This window comes from Stenella coeruleoalba (genome assembly GCF_951394435.1).
Source record: "Stenella coeruleoalba genome assembly, chromosome: 4".
Taxonomy (NCBI): domain Eukaryota; kingdom Metazoa; phylum Chordata; class Mammalia; order Artiodactyla; family Delphinidae; genus Stenella; species Stenella coeruleoalba.
The window spans coordinates 13,926,744-13,948,727 of NC_137149.1; the positions used below are offsets into that span (position 1 = coordinate 13,926,744).

General features: G+C 36.9%; 1 protein-coding gene across 6 annotated transcripts in view; it reads right to left on the bottom strand.

Annotated features, from left to right (window-relative positions):
• LARP1B (La ribonucleoprotein 1B) overlaps window positions 1-21,984 on the bottom strand; it is a 129,038-nt gene that overhangs the window by 86,718 nt on the left and 20,336 nt on the right. For 5 of the 6 annotated variants that reach the window (XM_079919351.1, XM_079919350.1, XM_079919349.1 and 2 more), the window contains exons 6-11: window positions 18,580-18,723; window positions 18,171-18,336; window positions 14,055-14,199; window positions 9,121-9,298; window positions 5,534-5,706; window positions 2,985-3,350 (exon numbers count right to left, since the gene is read on the bottom strand). In XM_079919351.1, the coding sequence (XP_079775477.1) occupies window positions 2,985-3,350; window positions 5,534-5,706; window positions 9,121-9,298; window positions 14,055-14,199; window positions 18,171-18,336; window positions 18,580-18,723 (1,172 nt within the window). Of the gene's footprint in view, window positions 1-2,984; window positions 3,351-5,533; window positions 5,707-6,693; window positions 8,548-9,120; window positions 9,299-14,054; window positions 14,200-18,170; window positions 18,337-18,579; window positions 18,724-21,984 lie in introns of those variants that run through there. The other variant, XM_079919354.1, reaches the window with a different exon arrangement.

Below are 21,984 nucleotides of genomic sequence, written 5' to 3' on the forward strand. Positions count from 1 at the left end.
GAGTGGCTTTTGCAAAGCTGAACTTCTCAAACTACCCAAATTCCAAAATCGTCTCCCAGGCAAAACTGGTTTCAACACTCTACTTCTCTATGGTTTTATTCTGATAATAACTTACCTTGTAGTTCTTCAAGGATTTTAAGTAGATATTTTCTCATTTATTAAAAGGCCATTTTAGTTGTCTTCAGTAATAAGGACATGTCAGAAACAGAAGGCCTACACCTACTCTTTGGTACAGTTCAACACAGCTTCTGGATTCAGCAAAACTTCCTTTACAAAGTCAGAAATGATCAACAAACAACCCTACCAATTTGGCATTCTTTTCATTTATACCTACACTCAATCTGTCCGGCTTCTGACACATCTGATTATTCTTTCCTCTTGAAGACAGTGTTTGGCTTCCACACCAGTTTCCTACACAACTCCTAAATGATCACTCCTCAGGGCTCAGACCTGGGTCTTATAAATTCTACATTTCCTCTGCTACCAATTTATCTTAAATTACCAACATACATCTCCTGGACTACTTTAATAGCCTCCTAACTGGATTTCTTCTGCCACTCTTGTCCCCATCTAATACGTTCTCTGCCATAGTAACTAGTGATATTTTAAAAATAAAAATTAGATCACATCCTGTTGGCCTGTATAAAATTCTTCAAGGTACTGCTTCTGAACTTTAGGTAAGTTCCAAACTATTTAACATGGCCCACATGTTACCTTCTAAGATCAGATGCATGTCTATATATCTATAACTGTTCTCTTACATAAATACTATCAACAGACCTTTTTTCAGTTCCTCAAATATACCAAATTCTTTCCCATCTCAGATCCTTACACCTGCTAGTCCCTTTTCCTAAAATATGGTTTATCTGTTATTTGCATGGTTCATTCTTACTCATAGTTCCTATCTCACTATAACTGTGACTTTCTCACAGGCATTCCCTTATAGCCTAATCCAATAGCATCTTGTTCTTTTCACACTTATCATAATTTGTGATCAAGTACTTATTGCAGCTTATTTTAATGTCTATCACCCCAATTATTTGTAAGTACCAGGCATGTAGAGATCCTACTGTTATCTTCCCCTTCCACGCCCAGGACCTAACACAGTGTCACACACACAGTAGGAGTTTAATATATATTAAATAATTGATTCCTCTCCCTCTAAACAGACTCTCAGAAAAAGTACAATTCTAATGAGAAATTATATGTTGAGCACAGAATTAGAAAGGAAATAAGTAACAGGAGTGTACATAGGGATCAGATAAGACATAATTACGAGCAGACCCATAATGCTTAAGACCCATATAGCCAAGATTATTTTCCCCGGACTAATATTTAATGGCCAAGGCAATAGATGAATGAATTAAATTTAATTATTGTTGTCTATACTTTAAAGCAAATAATCATCTATCAACAGGATATGTTTCTCAAGGTGACCTGAAAGTTCGTTATTTGGCACTCTGAAAATATTTTGCCACAGAAACAATATTATACACAGAGGTTAGGTACCCCTGGTTAGTTCATAATGTTTAATCTGTAATTCATTTATCCATTTTAACAAATATGATTGAGCACTACTTTGTGCCAGGAACTGTTGTAGCTGGAGATACAGCAGTGTACAAAGTAAGACAAAAATCCCTATCCTCATAGATCTTACATTCATGAGATGGAAACAGAAAAGAAGTAAGTGCAATATACAGAATGGTAGATGGTGAAGAACAAAGCAGGGCAGAGGGATAGGGAATGGAGGTAGTACAATTTTAACCTATTATTAGTTTATTTTCTATCTCTTTTTGTTCCCGAAAGGATTTAAGTTAGATGTTACTTATAGAACTTAAGTATCACAAATAAAGTAACAACCCTTACACAAGGAAAGACTTTCAAGCAAGAAACTTTATAAAAACACACTTCCTTTCCCATAGCAGTAGGACAGACAGAACTGCTCAGGCTCTAAGTCACTGACAAGCTACCATATCCTGAGGCAGGATCTCCAGAAAGGCAGGGGCTAGAGAGGAGGGCAAAAGCAGTGATGGAGAAATTCCAGGAAGAAAAGAACTGAAGACTCAAGAAGGAAAGCACACACTTATTGATGCTATGGAGCTCCACAGACAGCCAGCCCCTTCTTTCCAACCACGAGTTGGCTGGCTTTCCTTTCTAGAACTGTATTTCTGACCAAGATCTCTTTCCTATTTGGCATATTATACTTATATAACTCTTCCCTCATTATTCTATCCCTAAAACAAATATTTAATTTGGGGGGGGGGGTTCTGATCAATTTAATGGCAGAAAAAGATCCTTTTTAATTCCTATCTATACCATTAAAAGTCATATAAAAGGAATGCAGATAGCCAGTAGACTACTCTGGCACTCTCTTACTGTACCTTAATAACTGGGATAGGTACCAGGAGGTGGGGTGAAACGCAAGAAGATAAAAAATTGGAACAAGGTTTCAAACACCACTCCCAGCAACAAAGTTATGATTGGACAAGGAGAGACAATCAGCCAGTTTAATCTTCTATACTTGTCAACAACCAGTTCTACAACCACAGAACATGCACTACAGACTAAGGTGAGAAGGACACAAGGGGCAAGAAAAGTAACTCCTTTGTGAAGCCCTGCTCACATAGCTAGGGTGATTAGCCAGGAAAGGAAAAAGCATATAAACTAAGCCTGACCATAACTTTAGATTTTATTCCTTCTTATGAGAAAAGGCCTTCTTATTATTTTCACCTGAAAAAAGGGTTTTTAATCAGTGAGTGTTAATATTTATTTTTGTAATTAAAGTACTTATCTCACTGTCATTTTAATAAAATAATTTTTCAGGTTGTGAATATCAGATATATTTCCAGGAATTTTTCAAATTAAATATAATTTATTTATATTCAAAATTTCATAAAATAAACCCTCAAGTTTAGGAAAACATAAGCAGCAATGTGCCATCAAAACATAGTATCAATAGAAAGATGTTGATCAGAAACAATTACCTTTACGGCTGTGTGTTTGTTTTCATCTTCTTCCATCCACAAATCCTGCTCATAATAATATAAGCCATCATTGATAACTTTAGCAAGTTCAGATGTAATTTTTGCCCGAGATATGTGGTTGCCTGTTCGATCTCCTCCAGGATGTTTTCTCATGTAAGGTGGTGTCTGAGTTACAATCAAAATCTTGTTTAAATCCTGGTCATCAATTTCATAATCTGAATCATTATCAGACCAATCAGTAAATGTGTTTTTTCGCCCTTCTATTTGTTCCATCTCTTCATCAAATAAAAAATCAAGTTCTTCTTGTTCTTGTTCATCTGGAAGATATGGTTGATTTGATGCCTCTTCAGGTAGAGGCGGTGATTCCTGAAGGAAGAAATTGGTATTTTAAAAATAAAAACATTGTTATCACTTTTACAATAAATGTCACATAACAACGTTAATGTAAGTAATATCAAAACTGTATGCTCGGGCTTCCCTGGTGGCGCAGTGGTTGAGAGTCTGCCTGCCAATGCAGGGGACACGGGTTTGTGTCCCGGTTCAGGAAGATCCCACATGCCGCGGAGCGGCTGGGCCCGTGAGCCATGGCCGCTGAGCCTGCGTGTCCGGAGCCTGTGCTCCACAATGGGAGAGGCCACAACAGTGAGACGCCCGCGTACCGCAAAAAAAAAAAAAAAAAAAAAAAAAAAAAATCTGTATGCTCAATAACTAGATTAGCAGTCAAACTGTAAAAGAAAATCATACCAGTATTATTCCAGGCCAATAAATATAAAGTAACTGCTAAACAATCAGTTTAAGATTAAAAAAACCCACAAAGCTGAAAAAAGAAGGATTATATTAAAGACTCCTTTAGAGTTAGAATGGTCCTTAGTACCAACTTGTTTTACAGATGAGGGAAAAAAAAAGGCCTAGAGATGTGACACTGTTTGTCCACAATTGCAGAATTAGTCCGGACTAGAACAACCAAGGACTTTTTTTTTTTTTTTGGCCGTGCTGCATGTCATGCGGGATCCTACTTCCCCAACCAGGGATTGAACCCACACCCCTTGCAGTGGAAGTACAGAGCCCTAACCACTGGGAATTCCCAGAACAACCAGGGTCTTCTGACTTCCAGATTCAATGATCCTCCCTAGTCTCAAAGCTTTTTACCTCACAATTATATTAATACCATAATTTGCCAATAAGAAAACAAGTATAACTATCAGAAGATCAGAAATTTTTATAATTTTCTGGAAAACAGAAATCAAATGGAATTATATTAATAATAAACATGACTAGAGGAAATAGAAATCTAAAACCCGTATCAAGGAAGGCTGGGACTTCCCTGGTGGTCCAGTGGGTAAGACTCTGCACTCTCAACGCAGGGGGCCCAGGTTTGATCCCTGGTCGGGGAACTAGATCCCACACGCATGCCACAACTAAGAGTTCACATGCCGCAACTAAAAAGTGCGCATGCTGCAATTAAAAAGATCCCACATGCTGCAACGAAGATCCCGTGTGCCGCAACTAAGACCCGGCACAGCCTAAATAAATAAATATTATTTAAAAAAAAAAAAAAAGGAAGGCTACAGGGAAGGCAGACACCATTGATCCCTCTGGGGTCCTAAAAAGTTTTAAGATGGTAGGTACAAAGAGCAGGAAAGGACTATGTGACAGCAATCAAAATACGGGGGCTTCCCTGGTGGCGCAGTGGTTGAGAGTCCGCCTGCCGATGCAGGGGACATGGGTTCGTGCCCCAGTCCGGGAAGATCCCTACATGCCGTGGAACGGCTGGGCCCGTGAGCCATGGCCGCTGAGCCTGCGCGTCCGGAGCCTGTGCTCCGCAGCAGGAGAGGCCACAACAGTGAGAGGTCCGCATACCAAAAAAACACAAAAAAATAAAAAAACAAAACTGAAATATTATTCAAATATAAACTAATTTCAAGTAAAAAAGGTTAAAGCGAAATATTCTTAAATCATATTGAGAAATAAGATAAATTTTAAAAAATGATACAATATTATTTATTTTCAATTACTTAGTAACCCATAAGCTTTACTGAAGGGCAATGGTTCCAATTTTTACCATTTTTCTTAAAACTTTTCCAAATTTATATATGTACCTCAAAAACGGTGGCCTTACACTCCACTCAGAATTCATCACACTTCGGACTTCCCTGCTGGCGCAGTGGTTAAGAATCCGCCTGCCAATGCAGGGGACACGGGTTTGAGCCCTGGTCTGGGAAGATCCCACATGCCGCAGAGCAACTAAGCCCATGCACCACAATGACTGAGCCTGTGCTCTAGAGCCTGCAAGCCGCAACTACTGAGCCCACTCACCAGCCCACGCGCTAGCCCACACGCCTAGCCCTAGCCCGAGCTCCGCAACAAGAGAAGTCACTACATTGAGAAGCCGGTGCACTGCAACAAAGAGCAGCCTCCACTCAACGCAACTAGAGAAAGCCCACACACAGCAACGAAGACCCAACACAGCCAAAAATAAATAAATAATATATATTTTTTTAATTTCTAAATAAGATATATCACACTTCACTTGGGTCATAACAACTTACCTTCAATTTCACTGGGGATGGACAATGTCTCTTTTTTACTTCTATCCAAGGTTCTGAGTCCAAGTCGGGCAAACTGGCAGACAAACCTCTAGACACTGCTTGAAGATTACTTGTTTCAGTGTTTTTCTTTGGGCTCAGTGGACTTCCAATTCTTGGAGAATTTGGGGCAGACTCTAAAATTTTAAGTTAGTTCTATAGTTAAAATAATGGTTTTCTTACTTATAACAAACATTTTTTCTTTAATTGGGCATTTTCTTTCTTCACAAAAACATGATAAATCAATCTCAATTATAATCTTTCAATGATTTTCAAACCCAAAGGGGTTTGTAAGATGTATTCGAGTGAAGCCAGTGAATAATAACAGGAATGTTATCAATCCTTATGCAGACACATTCATTCAAACTTCTCAAGAATATCAATGCAAGTCACTTACTAATTATGACAATACATCTATTTGGGAGTCAATTCTCTGTGAAACCTTAGATTCATTAATTGTAATGAAACTAGGGAATCTTAAATGCTACTAAGCAAATAAAATTCGTATTTTATTCAAGGCAAAATCAATCCTTCATTGTTCTGCTAGGATCTACACTAAGGCGGCCAATACTCATACTTTTCTCATCTCCTTTGCCTAACAAGGTTTACCTAAATGCAGTTTGGCCCTTGGCTCGCAGTGAATACTGTGAAGACTAGAATGTCACGTCATTAAAGTGCAATGTCCTGGTAATAACAAAACATTTTACAACTCTGCTGGAATTAAAAATGCCTTTCTCCACACTTTTAATCAAAGTAATTATATGCTCTATAAAATACAAATCAATTCCTTTATAAATTTTTTTTCAGAAGTCGAAGAATATTTAAGTTATAATGCAATATGAACTTGCTTTGGACAAAAAGTGTTTTAAAAACAAATTTATACTGTAAACTTCTAAACATTATTTACTCCTCAAAGCTGATTCCCTGAAAATATTGCAAAGTTGAATACTACAGAGAGAAAGTTGAAATAAATGAACACCAACAATCCTAACTTACTAAATGAAAATGCAAAGGCACATTCCAGGAGTGAGTTTGAGAGAGTAGTCCAAGATTTTACTTTCATCTACTACATACGAGAATCAGATGGATTTATTATCTTCTCCATGGACACACAGATCCAGGCTTCAACAACCAGATTACTATATTGCTTTAAAAAGAAGTATAATGATTCATAACAGAAAACGCTCTAAAACCGCACTGTTCAATAAAATAGCCACTAGCTTTGTGGAGCTACAAAGCACTTGAAATGTGGCTAGTGCTGAAATGTATTCAGGATAAGTGTAAAATACACAGCAGATTTCAAACACTTGGTACAAAAATAACATTGGTCCATAATTTTTATATTAATGTCATAATATTTGGGTATATTAAAAGTAATTTCATTTGTTTTACAGCTTTTAATGCTATTAAAAATTATTAGGATTACATGTGTGGCAAACGTAATATTTCTATTGGACACTGCTGCTCTACAACTTAATGGTACATGTCATCAATTGATCCAAAAAATTAGTACGAGTGAAAAGGTTTGGGCTGTCAGTATTAATACTGAAGTTATAGGAATGAAAAAAACATTAACTCTAGAGAACCCTATTCCTAATACTATGAATCATCTCTGTTCATGCAGTAAATAAAGCTTTAAAAGTAGACTAGGAACCACCACTAGTAACTGGGAGAATTAACTAAATTAGTATGTATAGTTCATGTATACACGATTAGAACAGTATCTGGCACAAGGTAGAGAAATTAGTATCTACTATTTTTAACACAGAAATTGAATTTTTAAATACCTACTTAAGTTTATGATATAATCATCTCTAATTGCTCTTTAAGCTTGAATAATGTTTCTACCGTGAAGTTGTATGTTTCACAATATTCACAATGCATGTGCTTATATTGGGTTGGCCAAAAAGTTCGTTCAGGCAATATGTATGTGCATGTAAATGAGTATATATTTTTTTAAAAAACACAAAAATGTACAAACATTGTGATTTTATTCTTGTAATTTTATTAATAATGCATAAATGGTTAATGGACAGGCATCACCAACTTGACTGACCTATCTTAGCTACCCTGTGGAAAAAGTATTTTCTATTTAACAACTGACCGAATGCCTCTTCATAAGACAGTTAAAAATGTCATCTTGGACCCCAAGTTTACACAATAACTTAATCTAACTTACCATCAGACATTGTATTCTTTTTTAAAAAAAACCTAAAAAATGTCACTTGAAGTTCTTCAACTTTTAAAACACCTGCCCAAGTTGCTTGCTAGGTGTAGAGGCACAGAGGGCTGACAATCAAAGAAACACTAAATAAAAATATCTGTGAGACTGTCCATCAGTGCTTTATTGATGGGAGGTCTCTACACTGGTATATCAAAAATACATTCTGAAGAGTAAAAAAAAAAATACTCTTATTCGTTTCTTAAGTTTCTTATCCCTTAGTGTCCACATTAATAAATCTTATAGTCCATGCGAAACACTACGACAACATGTGAATTATACAATGTACACTATACTGTGAAGAGCAAATCAAATAGCAAAGGACCTAACAATCTGAGAAATTCCACTCAAGCCTCTCTATTTCTGCTTTATTGATCTGGACACAAGTACATAAGTCTGGAAGGAAAAGACAGAATCTTGCAATATTTCCAGAATGATAATTAACTTTCCCACCGTGAACAAAAGTAGCACATGCAGCCCAGGCTAATTACAAACAAATGGGCAGCTCCTATAAAAACAACAGCAGTCTTCTGGTCTGTCTTTCATCATCATCACAAAGGTGTTTATCTCCACTGTAGTGTTGGCCCAACCTCCTCCACAGGAGTTGGGAGTAGACATTCTTGCACAGAAGTCTGGTCGCTTTCATTTCTGCAGACGATTTGTTCCAATGTTTATAATGATATTTCAGTGAGTCACCTATTCCTCTGCATATTCCGATCAAATGACATCCAAGAGCATCAGTAGATCATCACCCTGACTGAAAAAAGTTTAAGCACACATATTTTTTCCCAAGAGGGAATGTCTTAAAAATGATCCAGGAAAAAATTCTTAACATTAAAGCAATTTTTGGAAATTCTAAATACCACTAATTCCTTAATATATAATTACAATAACTTCATAAGACATCCCCAATTCTGATTTAGAATATAGGTCATCTTGTCATTTCAAGACAAAGTTGAAGCACATAAGAAAAAAATTAAAGGAAGGCTACCCCCACTCTTAAGACTTTTAGACTATTCCAATCTTACAAGGGGAAAACTGGCAGAATACATCTATAATCATTTAGTAAAATTAAGAAGATAGGTAGAAACTCCACATGTGACAAAGTAGACAAATAAAAATAAATAGAGCAGAGCTCCTCCCATAATTCTTAAATCCCTATTTAATTTATAACTTTCTCCGGGAGGCAATATGAATAGAATTTAAAGCATCATAAGTCACTGGGTTATCTTTAATTTTCTATTGAATCTATATAAACTTTAAAAAGGAAAGGTAAATTGGACTAAATAGCCCACTGTTATGCTGTTTGCTCTGGAAGAAAAGGTGTTACCTGTATGTGAACCAAAGGCTTGGCCTGGTACAAACTCTGGGCAATCAATCAGTTGAGAGAAGTCTGTTTGTGGCACACTACTACGTGGAGGAGGGCCCGGAATTGGCCATTTTTCTGGTTCTATCTTTTTTCTCATTTTCTCGTCCACAATTTCCACTTCTGTGCTATCTTTCAGTGCCTATAAATAGGAATTTTGAGTTATTAAAGAACATTCAATCAAAAAATTTAATTGTACCTCCTATACTTCTAATAACCTAAACATTTTTTAAGTCTGAAATCAGCACAGGGTATTACAGTTAATGTAATATATTTCTCAGAATATCCATGAACAGAACAGATATTAAAATAATTTGCCCCTGTAAAGTAACAAATATCCTGATTTAACATGTAGCAAATTATTCTAATTGTGAAAAACAAATTTTCAATTAAGGAGTATTGCATCAACTTGAAGCAAACTACTATAATTTTTTATTGACAATTTTTTCCGCTCCTATTTCCTTTAGTTTTCCCTTAATATCACCAAATAAAATTTAGGCATTATATTTAATTATTGTAATAAATACCACCATTACTGAATAATAAACACACACATGCAGAGATTCCTCATAATACCTTGTAAGTGTAAAGTAGGTTTCACAGATGAGGAAATTGAGGCTCAAAGAAATAAAGTAACTTGATAAAGGTTATGGACTTAGTATGAGGCAATAGTATGAGGCAATACCAGGACTCAAACCATTTATTATCTGTCCAACACGAGAACCCTCAGCCACTAGGATATGGTGGCTCTCAAAAATAGCTTGCTGGGGCTTCCCTGGTGGCGCAGTGGTTGAGAGTCCGCCTGCCGATGCAGGGAACACAGGCTCGTACCCCGGTCTGGGAGGATCCCACATGCCACAGAGCGGCTGGGCCCGTGAGCCATGGCCGCTGAGCCTCCGCGTCCGGAGCCTGTGCTCCGCAGCGGGAGAGGCCACAACAGTGAGAGGCCCGCGTCAGCTTGCTGTAATTTAAGGATAAAATAAAACTAGAACAAAATTTCTTCCAAATAAAAATTACAGCCTTACTGAGCTGAATCTTCCCTGAAATTCAAGGATACTCACACCTTGAGAAACTAGAAAAAATACAAATATAAAAACTCAACATACAAACTGTTAACTTATAAAGATTAAAACTCGCTATATTTTAGTTGGAGAACACATTATATGTATTACTTTAAGTATCTTACATTTATTTGTATGCCCTTAATATTAGTATCATACTTCTCAAGTTAAGTATATTTTCTGTAACTGGACAGTACTTTAAAATTAGTTTTAAAATTATTTAAAAACAAACTCTTTTGATGGGAATCAGGATACTCACTGAAAGAGAAGAGAGTCTGAAATATAGAATGAAGGAAATAAGGAAGAATCTTACAGTAAACGGTCTGAGTTGCTGATATGTGTATTTTTTTAATGTATTTTCCTAGTTTTGTCCACTGAATGTTCTAGAAGCAATGACACCCCAGTAGCAAAGCAGTATACCTAGCATCCAGATCTTGCAACAACATGGATGAATTTCAAAAACTACAAATGAAAGAGCCAGGAGACAGAAGAACTCTATTTACACAAATGTAAAGAAAAGACAAAATAAATCTCTGGTAACAGAATCAGAAAAATGCTTTGGTTTGGCTGGGCAAAGGGTGAGGGGATGGGGGACTGACTGCAAAGGGCCACTAAGGAAGTTTTTAGAGTAATTAACTATATCTTGTTTGGAGCAGGCTTATACAATTTTCAAAACTCGAAATGAACACCTAGTAGCACTGCATTTTACATCCTGTTATTTACACCTGAATTTTAAAAAGAAAAAGAAAAATCACCTTAAAACTTTGCTATGGGCTTAAGTTTTTCAAAATGTTTTGGAAAAAGACCACCAACAGTGTTCGCTGGTATGCGAAGCAAGTCAAACTCTGAACAGCAGTAGTTTTAATTGGTTCAATATCTTGGAAAAACGTTTAGCAGTATTTACAAAGGTAAGCTCGTATATATATATATATATATATATATATATATATATATGTTTGTATACACACAAACACACACACGCACATAACCTGTTACCCATCAATTTCACAGAAAAATAAGTGCATATGTCCATCCAAAAATATGTACCATAATAATGTTCACAACAGTCACATATTCAAGCTGTAAAGAACCCAGATGTCTATTAAAAGGAACCTGAAAAGAGTTATATTCATACAATTGAATACTACTGCAAAATGAAAAATAAACAACTGCCACACACAACAACAACATGGATAAGCCTTACAGAAATAACAAGCAAAAGTCAGATATAAAAGATTTCAAATAACTTTGATTATGTAATGTTTAAAAAACAAGATGAAGGACCTCTCTGAAAAGCAACTACTTTGAGGAGAACAGTGATTCAGACTAGGAGGGAGTACAAGGGAGCTCCCTGGGATGTTGAAAATGTTCTATCTTAATCCAGGTAGCAGTAACACAAGTATGTACATAGGGGAAAGTCATTCTTAATCTTATAATTTCTAATATACAATGTATAAGTTATGTCTCAATTTAAAGAAAAATTTTCAGGAAAAAATTCAAAGTTCTTTATATATAGCTATTGAATGATCTTCCAATATATGCTGTTTTTATAAAAGGAAGGGGTATAACAGTATATGTAGTAAAACATGAACTATCTCAGGAAGAATACACAAAAAAGAAGTAACACTACTTGCCATACCAAGGAAGGTTTAACTAGTTCACTGTTGGTGAAAGATGAGAAGGAAATTTTTCACTATATACCCTTTGAATCTTGAATCACAGGGAATTAATTCCCTACTGAAAAGAAAAGAACAAAAAAAAAAACTCAAGAAGAAAATAAAGAAAACAGAAAGGGGGAAAGTTGTGACTCAGGCCTTAAAAGACTCATATAAAAACTTAAAAGGCTCACAGCATACACAAATTAAGGAAAAGATCTAGACAGAGTTAGACATATTTTTACTAAAACCAAATCTTGGTTATCTTGAACTCCTAAACAATGAGCTACAGTATACAGTCAACATTTCTGGGTGTCTGAGGAGTTTTTTCCTATTATTTTCTATTATTTCTATTATATTGTACTATAACTATGTTAAGTGATAACACTGCAATAGCCATCATATTACAATATACATATGTATCAAAGTAAAAAAAAAAAAAGAAAGAAAAAGAGTGCAGTAAGGTGAAAAACAAATGGGAGAGGAGGAAACAGATTCAGTAAGTTTAGCTGTATAGACACACTCAACCAGAGCAGATATGGGTGTTAGCTAAAATATATTTTGCTTCTTTTGATAGTTTTTTCAAGACAGTTAAGACACTGTCACTGCCAGACACTGCCATTACACTGCCAGACACTGCCAGACACTGCCATTACACATTTCATACTCATAACAACCCTATGAAGTATGTATTGTTGCAACAATTTCCACTTTACAGAAGTCTCAGGACACTGCCTGAAGTCACAGAGCTAGGAGGATATGTATGCAGGTTCTAAAGCCCATGCTCTAGATCAGTATGTTTATACTGCAAAGCCTAATGAAGTCTTACCTTCTTAAGGGAAAAAAAGACATCTTTCCCACTGTAATAAGTGGTAGGTACATAAATGAATGTTAAGTGAATTCAGACCTATGCTATTCTAAATCACTATGCTTATGTGTTTCTATGTTTCACAGTACTAGTATTTCTTACTGTAAATCAGTCACTGTGGTGACTTCGCTGGTGGCGCAGTGGTTAAGAGTCAACCTGCCAGCGCAGGGGACACGGGTTCGAGCCCTGGTCTGGGAAGATCCCGCGTGCCGTGGAGCAACTAAGCCTGTGCACCACAATTACTAAGTCTGCACTCTAGAGTCTGTGTGTCACAGCTACCAAAGCCCCCGTACCTAGAGCCCATTCTCCTCAACAAGAGAAGCCACCGCAATGAGAAGCCCACGCACCACAAGAAAGGGTAGCTCCTGCTCACCGCAACTAGAGGAAGCCCATGCAGAGCAGCAAAGACCCAACGCAGCCAAAAATAAATAAATAAACTCTACAAAAAAATCAGTCACTATGTATTAATAATGCTAACCATAATTGTAACGCAAAAATTTTTTGTTTTTTTTTTTCAAATATCCTTTCCCGGGCTTCCCTGGTGGCACAGTGGTTAAGAATCCACCTGCCGATGCAGGGGACATGGGTTCAAGCCCTGGTCCGGGAAGATCCCACATGCCGCAGAGCAACTAAGCCCATGCGCCACAACTACTGAGCCTGTGCTCTAGAGCCTGTGAGCCACAACTACTGAGCCCGCGTGCTACAACTACTGAAGCCCGCACGCCTAGAGCCTGTGCTCCACAACAAGAGAAGCCACTACAATGGGAAGCCCACGTACCGCAACGAAGAGTAGCCCCCACTCGCCGCAACTAGAGAAAGCCCGCGCACAGTAACAAAGACCCAGTGCAGCCAAAACTAAATAAATAAAATAAATTTATTAAAAACAAAAAAAAAAGAACACAACTAGAAAGCCTATTTTAAATTAACCTTCTTTATACAGGAAAAATTCTCAAAATTTAAATTTAATTTAAATTTTAATTTAATAATTTAATACATGCTATTTTATAGCAACCTGAAGACTAAAAGGACCAAGAACACCCAAGAGTGTTCTAGTTTGTGTTGGGGTTCAACCCATCTAAGAAGGATCAGGTTAAAAATAGGTGGAAACATCATTAAGTAATCCTTTGAGGGGTCAGACATTTATTTGGGTTTTATAAAATGGCAAAAAAGCCTTGAGATATAGTCTAAGCCCTAGGTAACTACAGATTGTTTTTGCTTTTTCCTTAAAATTGTTTAATAGACTTTATTTTTTAGAGCAGTTTTAGGTTCACAGCATGACTAAAGTACAGACTGTTTTTGTGTATGAAAAATTACCTCTAAAATGAGATTAAGGTTTGTAGTGAGGGCCTGAACACGGTGGAAACCAGCAATCAGGGAAATAGGCAAGAAACCTTGCTCATCCATCTTTCTCCTAAGAAAGAAGTCCCGTTCCAAGTTTTCTATACTGAAGTAATATTCACTGAAAAAAGAAAGAAAGAAGTAAATATAAATTTCATCAATTTATTCAACAGAATATTAAAATGTCTATGGCTTATAATATCAATTGTTATAAAACTATTTTGATTTATTAATAACATTATATACATTTAACACAACATACATAGGGTAAATATAATAACAACAAAACCCTACTGTTAGTAATTTCTCTTACACAGGTAGAAAGAAATTTAGAATACTATCTTCCCAAAAACGTACTTCTTTGTTAGATCAGCTTTACCCAGGTATAAACAATTAACCATACTTTAGAACAGTTCAATAATTAACTTTTTAATGAGTCAATTAAGTGAAAAATTTCATTTCAAAGCTACTTGAACTTGCTTCATTTAAATAACTAAGTTAAACACATCAACAGACTACCTTCCAACTTTTTCTCATCACTGAAAATAATGGTATATTGGAAGTATTCTTTGTCAAGTTTACAGAGTAGTTTGTTTTCTAAATTGGCAGGGTACTGACATTGTTTAATACTTCTGAACCCTAGCATTCAGCACAATGCTTAGTAAAAACTGAGTGAATATGTGGGCACAGATGCACACAATTTTATATTTGAATGGTTCACTATCGCCCCCCTTCAAGAGGCAAAACTATAAAAGACGTTAAAAGTGAACGGAAGGGCTTCCCTGGTGTCGCAGTGGTTGGGAGTCCACCTGCTGATGCAGGGGATGCGGGTTCATGCCCCGGTCCGGGAGGATCCCACATGCCGCGGAGGGGCTGGGCCCATGAGCCATGGCCGCTGGGCCTGCGCGTCCGGAGCCTGTGCTCCGCAACGGGAGAGGCCACAACAGTGAGCGGCCCGCGTACCGCAAAAAAAAAAGTGAACGGAATACAGTTAAACAAAGAATATCTGCAACACCATGAGGTATATATATGGGCAAAAAAAAATACAGAAGCAACTTATACACCTTAATCTTCTCTCTAGGAAAGTATAGAGAGACGTGTAAATGAACAAACTGTATCATCAACGACTACAAGTTCCAAGATATAAAGATAATATGAAGAATACATATAATAATGGCATTTGAGAAACACATATTTAAATTACAGCCTGCATATAAAAAAACATGAGAACAAGATTCTAGAAAAGCAGAAGAGGATAAATAGGGGGAAATGTAGAAAAGAATAATACAAAAGAAATACATGACATCAAATGATATGGCTTACAGTTTAAAAATCCTATACTGTTTCCAAATCACAGAGCAAGTTTTCAAAGAAGGGTGGCAGCTCATATTTGGGAGTAAGGTTGGGTAACTCAAGATACCCTTGAATTATTTAGGTCAAATTCTAACTTTGAAGAAATAATCACCTACAACTGAAAACTGGTTTTGAGCTACCTTTCACTGGGTGGGAAAAATGTCTTATTTTAGAAATGTAAATACCCAAGTTGCTTCTTTATACTCTGATATTTATCCAACTATCAAAGTGCAAAGCTCCCTGAGATCAGTGAAATTCAACTGACATCGTAGTAACACTAATAAATCATTTACTCTTCTTAAACGCTAAAGAAAATAATTGAAGTCTTGAAGAAATTAACATTTTGATTTTTGTTATGCCTCAAAAGCCCTTTTCACAGTGCCTGGCATGTGGTGGGCACAGAATACATCTGTTCTGCTTTCTGTTACACTTCAAAAGCCCTTTCACGAAAGTGGCTAAAATGCAGTAGGCACATAATACATACGCATAAATTCGAAATTTTCAGATATTAAGACATGTGATTTAAACACAAAAGTGTTCTTAGACAAAAACTTCTCTGAATAATTAGTAAGATGCCTTTTTAATCTAGTACTCTGTGAGAAACACAGTATCTAAATAAATTCATAAATCACTATTACCTATAGTATACACTTTTTAAAACTTCTAACGGGCTGCAAACATACTTATGTCTAAATCTGAATGCCAAGAGACTGCCCCAGATAAAAATAATCAAGACCTTCCATTTTTAATATCCTGATATCAAAAATGTCAAATTATTAACATACATTTTCAGTTAAAATGATTTTAAGAACTCAACCATCCATAATACAGTTAAGCCTCCTACTTCAAATTATTTAGCATAATATTCCTGAAGTACAAGAAGTTTTTCAGTAACTTCTCAAAGAGGAAAATCCAAACCCTAATGAATAAGCCTATGTATGTTTGAGAAACCTTAAAGACACAAAGTCAAAAGCATGACTCCTCAAATCCAGATGTCCACTAATCAGAGAACAGTAACAGTGAAGAGCCATTCTAAACCTGGTGCTCTAGTATCTGCCAAAAACTCTGCTGCTAAATAATAACAAAAAAAGGAGTCATGCCCAATGCCATGTCTGATACTTTGTTCAGTATCCTAGGGGACATTATCATGTCCTACCTTAGAAGCTCTGGATTCTACACTGCATGATCAGAAATTTTGTCAACACTGAAGTAGCTATGCTCCTCCCTCACTTGTATGAGCACATTGGAGGCCGATTATCCTGACATGAAGTTGCATGTCCACTGTCAGGTCTCAGAAGGGACCTGCCAGCAAGAGTTACAAAGGAAGACAGGAATAGTGTTTTGAAGTTGATAGCCACATGCCAGGCACTTTCTGCCCATAAAAAGGCCCTTTCTTCAGTGTTTGCATGAACTGTAACAAAAGAAGCAAGAATAAAATAAACAAGTTGCTTCATATTGTAAGCCAATCAAATCCACCATGAAGGCATCCCAGGAAGATGCCTGGTTAATGCTGATGAAGATATTATTTTCTATTAATGGACTAGGGTCCATTTTCTTTTTAAAATAAAGGTGGATGTTTTAAAAATGATTATGGGGCTTCCCTGGTGGTGCAGTGGTTAAGAATCTGCCTGCCAATGCAGGGGACACAGGTTCGAGCCCTGGTCCAGGAAGATCCCACATGCTGCAGAGAACTAAGCCCGTGCGCCACAACTATGAAGCCTGTGCTCTAGAGCCCGCGAGCCACAACTACTGAGCCCGCGTGCCACAACTACTGAAGCCCACGCACCTAGAGCCTGTGCTCCGCAACAAGAGAAGCCACTGCAATGAGAAGCCCACGCACCGCAACAAAGAGTAGCCCCCGCTCACCACAACAAGAGAAAGCTTGGGCGCAGCAACGAAGACCCAACAAAGCCAAAAAACTAATAAATAAATAAAACTAAAAATGCTTATGCCTTTTCAAAAATAGCCTTTTTCCTTCCCTTTATAAGGATAAAAAAAGGTTCAAATTTCAGTAAATTAGTTAGGCACATCACTTGGAAACACTTTTCTCACCACTATATAAACACACTATTTAATATGCAAAACATCCTACACAATACTAACAGGCAGAGGGGTTATTTTTTGCTTAAAGATAATACAACAAACTAATATTCTCCTAAACTTCAAGTTCAATATTCAGAAAGCAACTATTACAAGAACTAAAATAAAAAGTCTAAAACTAAAAAAGATTAGGTAGTCTCCTTTGAATACGTGTCACAAAGAAAGAGAAATTAAAAGTTAAAAAACAAACTTATGATTCTGAAACCAACTGTTATAAAAGTCAGAAGATGTCACCATTTTTTGCCATTTATGTTCATTTGCAAATTTTAATATAAACATTTATTTGCAAATAAGCTAAATTTCACTTGTTCAATTTCAAACATATGAAGTAGTTTTATATTCTTATATTTAATCATTCATATTATGCCATGACATTTTAACTAATATCCTTTAAACAGAGAAGTACCTCAAGAGAGAAAGGAGTCTTATATAAATAACAACATGAACCAAAAATAAATTTTTTAAAATACTTTATACATGCTCTACTAACATTTCCTAGAAACAAAATATAAAATACTATTAACATGTTCTAATTTTACTAATAAACAGCTTAGAAAATGTGTTATATTATCAGTGTTGCTAAAGTTTGATATTGCAATGGATTTTCCTGCCCCATCTCTTTATGTCTGATTGACTTACATTTGGCGTTTAATATACTCTTTAAGCAATGCTTCTTCCACAGGATACACCTGTACGCCTGTACCATCATCATAGTAATACATCATACTGGTATTAAGTTCTGTTTGAAATGGTTGACCAGTCCTTTCACCATGTTCTTGATAACCATATGAATAATCAAAGTTCACTTGATGTAATAAAGAAAAAGAAAAATGATCACAGATTGAAAAACAAAAAAAAAGAAATAGTTACTATAAAGAAAAATCCAAAGTGAAGTATCTCAAGGGGTAACAAACAAATACAAAACCATCTTTATTATCAGACACGTAAAATCAGTTAAAACAGTATATGGGATAGTGGGAAAAACAGACGACTTGCACACTTTTTGCAGTGTTCATTTAATTTAACAAAACAAAAAATCAAGTCTCACATCGAGGATTTCCTCTGCCTCGTCCTCTTCCCCGTCCTCGGCCTCTTCCTCGGCCTCTAAAGGTACCTTGGATATTACCACCCTCACTTCTCACACTGGAAACTTCATCTTGATCATCTCTCTTTTCTCTTTCACGCCTCCAACCTTTTTTAAAATAAAAATATTTTTATACATTCCAATTTGCAACTATGAAAACATGATTATCTTTATGAAAACGTGGTAACCACCCCTCCCCACTTTGTAACTAGTTATTAGTAACCAGTCATTCTTCAGAAAGATACAAACTTAAGAGATTCCATAGGAATTTGTCAAAATGTCTCTGGCATAAAAGACATCTTATGTATTGACATATAAAGAAGATATTCTGATAAGTAACATACTAAAAAGATAATGAGATCGTTTGCTAAAACTGTACTGTTAAAAATTTAACAAGTTCCAAGACAACTGAGTTTTGTACTATATAAAACTCCTAAAAACAAAAACTTATTTTCACAATAATACTTATTTTCACAAATAGGAATTTTTTTAAGGAAAGGGTGTTTCTATTTAAGTAAAAGACATTTCTTTTAAAGAAAAAAGGAAATGAAAACTGGGAGAAGATATCTGCAGCACAATATAGCAATTATATCCAGAATACATATAGAATTCATACAAATGTCTCTTATGCCCTCGTGCATCCTCTCTCTCTCTCTCTCTCTCTCTCTCAGTCACACACACACACACACACACACACACACACACACACACACCCCGCAACCAAATAGGAAAAAATCATTAAAAGACTGGCAGGGCAAACAAGGAAATGCAAATAGACAATAAAAAAACGGTGCTCAGCCTCAGTGGCCTTGAGAAATGCAAATTAAGACAATGAAAGAGTATTTTTTTATCTCTGTCCCAGTCTGAAAAACATTTTAAGGTCCCATAATATCAATATTTTTTTGTTTTATTTTTCTGTTTTGTTTTTTCCTTTTTGGCTGTACATTGTAGCATGAAGGACCCTAGTTCCCCGACCAAGGATCGAGATCAAACCTGTACCCTCTGCAGTCCTGCAGTGGAAGCACAGAGTCCCAACCACTGGACCGCCAGGGAATTCCCAATAGCAAATGTTGACCAAGACAGAACTTTTGTATAATGCTGGAATAAAAACAAGTACATTTCAATTTTGAAAAACAATTGGAAACAATCAAATAAGTAAAGGTATGTATACCCCAGAGACCAGGGTTTTTCAATCATGGCATAACTGACATTTTGAGCCAGATAACTCTTCAGTGTGGAGGCTGTCCTGGGTACTGTAGGATGTTTAGCATTATCCTTGGTCTCTACTCACTAGATACCAGTAGCAAGTTTTAGAATTTTAAAGTCATATTTTGTGGACAATTGAGTAAATATAACCATTGACTAGATTTTAGATGATATAATGAATTAGTGTTGATTTTCTTAGATGCTCCATTTTCTTGGGACATCAGTGCTGAAGTGTCACGATATCTGCAAGGTACTTTCAAATGATTCAGCAGATGGATGAATTAAAGATAGCAGAGTGACTAAATCTGGATGGTGATTAGACAGGGACTCACTGTACGATGCTTTCACAGGACAATATGCCTTAAAAATTATCAGACTTAAAAGATTTCAGTAGAAAACTATAAAAGCAAATGCTCAGGGAATTCCCTGGCGGTCCAGTGGTTAGGAATCAACACTTTCACTCTTGAGGGCACGGGTTCAATCCCTGCTCGGGGAACTAAGATCCCACAAGCTGCATGGGGTGGCCAAAAAAAACCAAACAAACAAAAAACACAAATGCTCAGCCAACTGCTTCCACATATCCTCCTGTCCTCTTCTTTCTGAAACTTGAACAAACCCTGCTGAAATAATGTATCTGGGGAATGATTTTTTTTTAATTAATTAATTTTATTTACTTATTTTTGGCTGTGTTGGGTCTTTGTTGCTGTGCATGGGCTTTCTCTAGTTGTGGCGAGCAGGGGCTACTCTTCGTTGCAGTGCGCAGGCTTCTCATTGTGGTGGCTTCTCTTGTTGCAGAGCACGGGCTCTAGGCATGCGGGCTTCAGTTGCGGCACGCGGGCTTCAGTTGCGGCACGTGGGCTCAGTAGTTATGGCTCACGGGCTCTAGAGCACAGGCTCAGTAGTTGTGGCACACAGGCTTAGCTGCTCCACGGCATGTGGGATCTTCCCGGACCAGGGCTCGAACCCGTGTCCCCTGCATTGGCAGGCAGATTCTTAACCACTGAGCCACCAGGGAAGTCCCTGATGGGACACTTTATGATGGATAGATAAGGCTAACAACACCTGAACCAACTCAACCGCAACACAATCTGAAAGTAAGACACCCAGACATTTTATTCCTACTGCTGTGACACAAACACACTATGAAATATTCCTACCAAAAGAAAAACAAAAATAAACTGGATCTTAACCAAACCTCTAGCTATTATTGCCAGTTACACTTAGAAAAGACAAAGGAACATGTTAAGGAGTATCACAATAAAGCATTTAGCCAAATCCAAAATATGGGAAATTCCACAAGACATATGACCTAACATATAGCAAAGGAAAGAAACATTGGTGGGACTTCCCTGGTGGCACAGTGGTTAAGAATCTGTCTGCCAATGCAGGGGACACAGGTTTGAGCCCTGGTCCGGGAAGATCCCACATGCCACAGAGCAACTACGCCCTTGTGCCACCACTACTGAGTCTGCGCTATACAGCCCGCAAGCCACAACTACTGAGTCCACATACCACAACTACTGAAGCTGGCATGCCTAGAGCCCGTGCTCCACAACAAAGCAAAGCCACCGCCACGAGAAGCCTGCGGACCAAAACAAAGAGTAGCCCCATATCCACAACTAAAGAAAGCCTGCGCGCAGCAACGAAGACCCAACACAGCCAAAAATAAAATAAATAAATAAATTTAAAAAAAAAAGAAACATTTGGCAATTTCTTATTACGTTAAATATACATTTACCGGGGACTTCCTTGGCAGTCCAGTGGTTACGACTCCACACTTTCACTGCAGGGGGCATGGGTTCAATCCTTAGTCGGGGAACTAAGATCCCGCATGCTGCATGGCACAGCAAAAAAATATACACACACACGTTTACCATACCACCTAGCAATCCACTCCTAGATGTTTACCCGAGAATCTAAGACATATGCCCACACAAAGGTCTGTACACAAATGTTCATGGCGGCATTACTCATAACAGGCAAAAACTGGTAACAAGCCAAATATTCACCAACATGAATGGATAAAGGAGAATATCCATTCAATAGAAAACTATTATGCAATAAAGAGGTAGAAACTACTGATATATGGAACAACACTGATAAATGTGAAAATCATTATGCTGAGCGAAAGAACACAAGAGGATATAATTTATATTACACAGT